The following is an 8,298-nucleotide window of genomic DNA, read 5'->3' on the forward strand; positions in this document are numbered from 1 at the left end:
CTGGTTTTGAACTCACGACCTCAGGTGATCCACCCGCCTTGGCCTCCCAAAGTGCTAGGATTACAGGCGTGAGCCACTGCACCCGGCTCCATCGCTTGTTTGAGCCCTACAATGCTATGAAGCTATCATTCCCATTCTGTAATGGAGAAAGCAAAGGCTAGGAGTGACTAACAGATTTTTTTTTTTTTTGGTGGGGGACAGTGAAGTTTTTCCTGAGCAAAGGTAGCTGCTCTCTGCACTTTTCTCAAAGCCTCTATTTGTTGAAATGCAATTCTTGTGTTCTTGGCTCTTTCCTGTGAGACTGTGAAGAATGGGAAATGGCCTGTGTATCATTGCAGATGTGCCTTTAAAGCCGCCCTGCTTGACAGTAGAAAGGAGGGCTGGAGAAGGTAAATGCTGACTGTGGGCTGGTAATCTTGGACCTCTGCAGACCACCCCAGCCTGCTCTTGCTCTGGGCCGCCTCTTCTTTTCCCGCCCCCCTCGGCCTGGCTCTGCAGGCTGCTAACCGGTCCTTGTCCACCGAGCCTCCCAGGTTGGTGAATTGGTTTAGACTTGCCATCCTGGCTGCCTTCCAGACCCACCTGTGGGGATTACCTCCCAGCTGCCTGGGTTGGCCATATCTGCCCTCAAGGGCCTGGCTTGGCCAGAGACCACAGAGAAGCATGAGGCATGGTTAGCCTTTTAGTCCCAAACACCCACGACAGGGCCAGGCACCTATCTGCTGCTCAGAACCTGTCTGCGGAGTTGAACTGAGTTATGCTTGAGAAGGAAACGTATTCTTTTTCCAGGCCTGGTGGCCAATCATTCAGCACTCTCTTCAGTGTACTTAGGACGTTAATGAAAATCCTGAAAAAGGCCCCTGAGGCAGGGCTAGCCCACCGTGCTTAGTTGATTTAAAAGACAAAGAGTGCCAGGTATGGCGGCTGACACCTGTAATCCCATTGCTTTGGGACACTTAGGCAGGAGGATCACTTGAGGACAGGAGTTCAAGACTGGCCTGGCCAACATAGTGAGACCCCTGTCTCTACAGAAATTTTTTAAAAATTAGCTGGTCATGGTGACACGGTCCCAGCTACTTGGGAGGCTGAGGTGGGAGGATCGCCTGAGCCCAGGGAGGTCGAGGCTGCAATGAGTCATGGTTGCACCACTTCACTCCAGCCTGGGTGACAGAGCAATACCCTGTTCCCTCCCCTACCAAAAAAAGAAGGAGATGAAAAGAAAGTGACAGGTGGAGGCCGGAAGCCAGGGCTTCAAAACTCATTTGTAATCACCGCAAAGACAGAATCATCTTGACTACGTAATTACCCCCACATACCCAGCTTGGGGACTTTGACTCTAAATCACGGTTTCAGAAAAGCTTCAGATGGACAAACCAGCCACATTACTGCTTGAACCTCCCAGCTGGGGATTTTTTCCCCCCCACCCGGATTCTTTCAGATTCACAACCTGTCATGGGAAATCTTATGTAAATTTTTCAGATGCTTGTCAAATTTGGAAGGAGTTCTCTGTAAGTTTCTTTTACATATGATCTATGACAGACACACTTGATGTTTAAAGTTTTTAGGTACGTGTCCTTCAAGCACAAGAATTCTAGAAAAGTCTTCAGAAGCCATGTAAAGGGTCTACCCCTCGCCTGCCCAGGGGCAGGTGAAGAAGCAGGAGCAGGGGTCCTGGGGGGGCTGTGCCCATCTGTGAAATCAACCTGACACCCTCGGGCACATCTTCCAGGGAGCCTCCCTTCCCTGAAAGTCCAGACATTCCAGGAGGAGGGGTGGAGCGAGGGGACGGGTGGTTTAGCCAGTGCGGTTTATTAAGGGATTATAGACCACCAAATTACACCTAAAAATACGAAGGCCAGCTGTGCATGCTGGGTTACAAGTATTGTCATGAGCCAGCTCATAGAGGGAGGGCCAAAACCACTGAAGTCGACTTAATGAAATAAACTGGGTTACAAACACCCGTCAGAGGAGGAAAAACAAACGACATCCCCCTTCAAGAGCCAGGCCAAGGGACATTCTTTCACTTGCTACACTGCCTGCACCCTCCACTCCCCATGCAATCTGGGTACTCTCAGGCAGGGCTGGGGCTGTCAGGACTGAAGTCTCCATGGCCAGCAGGGACGTGGCTTAACGCCACCTAACTGGACTGATAGCTGGAGAAGGCAGACACTCTTGGTCTCCCCTTTCTGAAGTGCTCTGCACCCACCGCCAGTTAACTGACTCAGAAGTGCCACTCTCCCTCAGGAAAGTTTCTCTCCTTTTCTCATATTTGGGTTGAGAGGTGTGTGTCTCAATCCAGAGGCCACTATGTAAAGGAAAGGAGGCTCAGTGGTGGTGCCTGAGGATCTTCCCGCCTTGCCTCCTGTCCCACACACCACACTCCCCTTATCAGCTTGTCACCACCCCCCAACACAGTTACACACACATAGGTACACTCACATACACATGCATGCACACATGCACACACGTGCTCACACACATGCATACTCACAGGCACACATATGCATGCACACGCACGCACACATGCACACACACACATGCACACACACACGTGCACACGCACACACACGTGCACACACAGTTTGATAAATCATCCGTTGTGAGAGGAGCATGGACTTACGGAAAGAATATCCTTTATCTTTGTGGCCAGGAAAACTTTGGTTGAAATCACCAGGCTCTGTCTGGGTGACTTTGAACAACTTACATCCTTCTCTGAGTTTCAATACCCTCATCTCAAAATGGTGACAATAATCATCAAGATGGTGACATGGGCACTTCCTCAATCGGGTGGCTTTGAAAGCTGAATTAAATCGTGTCTACAGTGCACTTCATGTGGTGCACCGTATGGCACGCTTGACACCTAGATGAGGCTCTGTTCATGTTAACTGCTCCCTGTTAAATGTAACATGCTTCAGAGTCCCGAACACATGTGACAGTAGCTCATGCCCCCTTCCCCAGCATTCACCGCCACTTTCCCATGCTTCAAAGAAACGCAAGAGGAGCTTCTGGTCCCACCTGATAGACGGCCCTGGAGATGCACCATGGTGTTAGCATCAGCTGCAGAACTCGAAGGTTACCCCCTTGGCAGGTCCTCAGCGCCCGGCAAGTCAGGTTCCAGCTCCAAGGCGGGTCCTCAGAGCCAAGCAGCCCAGCGGCCATGCCAGTCCCAGACTCTGCCGCCACCCCTCTGGTCCCTGGCCCCACATCCAGGGCTGTGTTCTTTTAGTGACACAAAGTGCCAGTGTCAGTAAGATTTAATCAGGCAAGGAAAAAATGCAGTCCAAATAACTCTGATTCCTCTGACTCTCCTCCCCCTACCTTCCCTCACCACCACCCTCGCTAATCCTCAGAGACTGCTTTCCTTCAAGGATAAGCAAAAGGCTCCGAACTCCCTCCTAAAATGTTTTCTCCCTGTCTCTGGGGACTCACCGCGGACAAGGTGAAAATAAACCTCAGCGTGCGGATAAGGGCACATTCCCGTTTCTCAGTGCACTGAGGCTGGCTCTTCTTCAGATCAAACAGAACCTAGGGAAGACCTCAGACCCAGAAGCATCACCGAGTCCGGGACCCCCTCCAGGGTCAGAAAGCTAAGAGCAGAGGGCTGCAGCCTTCCATGCAACATTCCCCAGACATCCCATCTCTTTTCTTAACTCTTTACAACTTGGAGAACCCACGAGCTTCCACGTGGTCAAGCAAAAAGTCCCATTCTGTAGCAGCACTGGAGAAATTGCTACTTCTGTGGGCAATTTGTAAAAAGCCAGGCATTTCCTTGGAAGCGTCCCAAGTTTAGACTGGGATTGAAATGGCTGGAAAGAACACTTTTCTGATGGATTTCATACCAACATCCAAGATCTGGAGGAAAGCAGGGAAAAGGAGGTAAAGTCAAGCTATCCCGTTTTGTTTTTTTTTCTCGTGATGGGTTACTTCCTATAAACGGTCTTGCTACATTGGGTAAGCTACATGCATGCACGTATGTTGGGTAAGCTACAGGTAGAAATGAACCCAAGGAAAGTCCTTCAATTAAACGTGTCATAACCATTGGAATTTCATACATTGTTTTGATTGTTGATTATTTTAGAAGGACATCTGCATCCTAATTCAATAAATTATATACCAAAAGGTGAGATTCCAAAGCTGGAAGGGAAAGAAGGGGGAGGGGAGAATGCAGCCATGACCCAGCTGTACAATTAAGAGAAGAAGCATGTTTAATCTTTAATGTCATTTTGATTGTACAGTCCTGAAAAATCATGGTAAGTTATAAGGCATGTTTGCCTTCTCCACATTCCATTTGTTTATTTATTATCTGTCTCTTCAATCCTAACTAATACCATCAGAAAAGTAGAAATGTAAAATGTACTAATCTACTAGAGCGTCCTGCAGTCCTATGTAACCTCAGTTTGAATTTGGCTGTGTCATTTTCTGTGTGGCCTTGGACAAATTAATTAACTCCTCTGACTTATTTCTTGTTCTGTCAGATGGAAAAAGTACCTACCTCACTAGGTTGTGAGGATTAAATGAGGTGACATACTTAAAGTGGATAATAAAGAGCATGGCATGTGGCTGATAGTTTTCCCTCTACTTATCATGATCTGGTAATTCAAAGACATTATCTACCACTGATAATATGAAACCCTTAGGATAAAAATTTTTGTTTCTCTAAATTATGTTCTTTTAATTCCTTTTTTCCTTTTGCTTTGAATTTATGCATTGATTTGTTTAATTAATATAAGGCAGTCTTTATTTATTTATTTTTAGGGGAGTCTCTCTATATTACCCAGGCTGATCTCAAGCTCCTGGCCTCCTGTGATCATCCTGCCTCGGCCTCCCAAAGTGCTGGGATTACAGGCATGAGCCACCTCACCTGGCCCATTTTAATTTAAACTCTTTTTTGAATAGCTCTATCATTTCTCGATGAATAATGACCCTAAGGCAAAACACGATGCATAATTTTCTTCCTGTATACTATTTCTTTATTTTTATACCCTAGTAATGAAAAGCAGATGGGTACTACAGATTCTTGCCTTTCTGCAAAAACCCCATCACCAGAAAGTTTTATCTAAGAGGGAAGAGAAGGGAGGGGAGGGGAAGGAAGGTAGGATGATAGGAAGATAAGAAGAAAGAAAGGAAGGGAGGAAGGAAAGAGGGAGGCAGGGAGGGAGGATGAAAGGGAGGGAGGGTGAAAGGGAGGGAGGGCGAAAGGGAGGGAGGGTGAAGAAGAAATTAAATTAAAAAGCAAACAGTGTGCAGAAAATGATGCTCCCAGTCACATTAGCTAACTACATCGGTATTTTCATGAAAAAACAAATGCAAGATATATCATAGTTAGTTTCAGTGTGTGTGCCCTGAACTAATGCTCTCCATCCTCTGGGGACTTTGGCTGTGAAACAGACTCTTCTCCAAAGCATGTAATTATGGACTAGATAGGGACAGTTCTAAAGGCATTGTTTTATTCTATGATGAAATAATGTGACTTTAACAATTAAAAAAGTTAAATATATATACTTAGCTTACGGTCTGGGAATCTTTTGAGTATAAAGGTGCCATAACAAGCTCTTTTGAAAAATGACTGAATATAAACAAGAATTCATGAGAACAGCAGGACCTACTCAAGCTGCCCTGATATCTTTACCATTTGCGGGCACGAGTGGTGTTCCTTAGGGGGGCTTGCTCTGGAGTCTGGAATCGGAGCCTGGTGACACCAGCAGCAGATGCCTGTCTCTGTGCCCATGGAAGCCTGGGGTGACAGTGCTGTTGGACAGTGCTGCCTGATTTTGCTGGCCCTATTGTCTTCAATCATCTACATGATTCTGCCCTAGCCTTTATTGATTGATTGACTGATGGATGGATTGAGGCAATCTCGCTCTGTCACCCAGGCTGGAGTGCAATGATGCGATCTCGGCTCACTGCAACCTCCACCTCTTGAGTTCAAGCGATTCTCCTGCCTCAGCCTCCCGAGTATCTGGGATTACAGGCGCCCACCACCATGCCCGACTAATTTTTGTATTTTTAGTAGAGACGGGGTTTCACCATGTTGGCCAGGCTAGTCTCGAACTCCTGACCCCAGGTGATCCACCTGCCTCGCTCTCCCAAAGTGCTGGGATTACAGGTGTGAGCCACTGTGCCTGGCTCTTCCCTAGCCTTTAAATCACTAATTCAGAGTTTCACAAAGTAGCTCCTCACATGGCCTCTGAGAGGCTATGCATGCAAGCAGCATGGCTGCCACTGAGCACAATGCCCTTGCTTTTCAAAGGGATTTAGAAACCTCAGAGCAATTCACCATAGGTGTGTGTGTCTGTGTGAGTGCATGTCTGTGTGTCTATGTGTGTCTAAGTATGCATGTGCATGTCTCTGAGCGTCTGTGTATGTATGTCCACGTGTGCCTGTGTGTGCGTGTATGCCTGGCTCTGTGAGTCGCTATGTATGTGCCTCTGTGTGTGTGTCTACTGTGTGTCTGTGAATCTGTCTTTGTGAGTCTCTGTGTCTGTGTGTATGTCTGTCATGTTAATGTGTGTGTATGTATGTGTGTGCCTATCTCTGAGCCTCTGTGTGTCTGTGTCTGTGTGTGTGTGTCTACTGTGTATGTCTTCGCCTCTATGTGTCTGTGCATATGTGTCTGTGCGTATGTGTGTCTCGTGTCTATGTGTGTGTCTATTATGTGTCTGTGTGTCATTGTGTGTCTGTGTGTGCATCTATGTATGTGTGTGCTGTGTCTGTGTGTTTGTGTGGGTCATTATGTATCTATATGTGTGTCTGTGTGTCTCTGTGAATCTCTGTGAATCTCTATGTATGTGTCTGTCTCTTGTGTTTCTCTGTGTGTGTGTACACACCTTCATCTTACAGAAGAGGAGGTCCCAGCACAGCAGCCAGCCAGATCCCCTGCACACTGTGACGTAGCTGGAGCAAGTCACCAGGGCTCACCAGGCGAACATGTGACCTGGACTGGTCTAACTCCCAACCTCTCTTCATCGCTTTCCTTATTCTTTTCTCAAGAATGATAGAAAATAAGCATCTTCTAGGCAATTTACCACTTAGACAGTTGATCGCAAAACCTAAAGAGTAATGGATGAGGACAGTGACCTCTCGGTGTCTAAAGGGTAGGGAATAGCACATTAGACACCAGGAAGACAAAGTGAGGAACAGTCACTCTCTCACGCCTCCTTCCATGAGACTTTTGCTACTATGAGGGGTGAAAAGAGTCAAGTGTTGAGTTAGCTGGCCAGATGGGGTGAGTTGCTGAGTGTTTGCCTATTGTAAGTCCTGGGGAAACATCCCAAGGAGAAGCTGAGGTCTTGGTCCTGGGATTGCACATTGGGGAAGGGAACTTGGGCTAGAAGCCCTAACTCACTGGCTGACCTGGGAGGGAAGCAGGCATTGCTGGTGCCAGGAGTTCCCCTGCCCAAAGACAGAACAGAAGAGGAGGTGGGACCTTGGCATGGCAGGGATGACTGCTGCCCACGGACTCTCAGCCCCATCCCCTGCAGCTCCCACCTCCGTCCCGCTGGTTCATTATCTTCCCCGTCTCGGAGTTTCTGTGTTATCTATCTCTGCTACCAGACCCTCGTTCACTGCTTCTGTAAAGACAGAGGATTTTTTTTTTTTTTTTTTAAGCAACAAATGCCTCTGTCTGGCTCTGGGAATGTTATAAGACATAATTACTGCCTTGAAAAGGAATAGGAAAAACTCAGTTGCAAGTAATGTGTAGTGCAATTATGAACAAAATTTGCAAATACATAAATACACAGAAAACAGCATACACATGGAGAAGTATATTTATAGCGACTAAAGAAATGTGTTCAGAAGTGCAAGCTAATGGAACTCATTTTAATCATTCAGGGATTATTTACTGCTATCTATTTGTAAAAATGTCAGCCATTAGATTGACTGAAGAACTCCTATCTCAGGTCAAAGTCAGCTACTAGTGCAAGTAGCATTTTAAAAAAGATTCTCTTGGAGGCATTTCGTTATCTTTTACTGATCTGATCTCAAGGTAAAGGACAATTTCTCCAATAGCAAAGCCCAGTACATTTGAGGCCTAATATCAAGAAACTTCAAGGAATTAATGCCTTAGCATAAGTCAAATCTGTTCTCTTGGAAGAACAAAGGAAAATCAATAGCCGATTTATTCGAAAGTGAGAAGGTGATAGGAAAGTAAATAAATCCACAAGAGTGACAGGGAAAGTCAGAGATGCACTCAGAAATGCCCATCAACCATATTTTCTGGTTTTGTAGAAAGCAGATTTCTTTTGTGCTTTGTGAGCACTTAGCTCTACTTCTGTGTCACATAAGGACTTTTCCAGG

The 8,298-nt window shown here is 46.5% G+C and overlaps 1 protein-coding gene across 1 annotated transcript in view; it reads right to left on the minus strand.

Annotated features, from left to right (window-relative positions):
- Positions 1–3,722, minus strand: part of FRMD4A (FERM domain containing 4A) — a 349,079-nt gene extending 345,357 nt beyond the window's left edge. The window contains exon 1 of the mRNA XM_011934291.1: positions 3,016–3,722. Within this exon, the coding sequence (XP_011789681.1) occupies positions 3,016–3,159 (144 nt within the window). The 5' untranslated portion in view covers positions 3,160–3,722. The remainder of the gene's footprint in view (positions 1–3,015) is intronic.
- Between the last annotated feature and the right edge of the window lie 4,576 nt (positions 3,723–8,298).

The sequence above is a fragment of the Colobus angolensis genome, unplaced genomic scaffold, assembly GCF_000951035.1.
Source record: "Colobus angolensis palliatus isolate OR3802 unplaced genomic scaffold, Cang.pa_1.0 Scaffold133, whole genome shotgun sequence".
Classification (NCBI taxonomy): Eukaryota; Metazoa; Chordata; class Mammalia; order Primates; family Cercopithecidae; genus Colobus; species Colobus angolensis.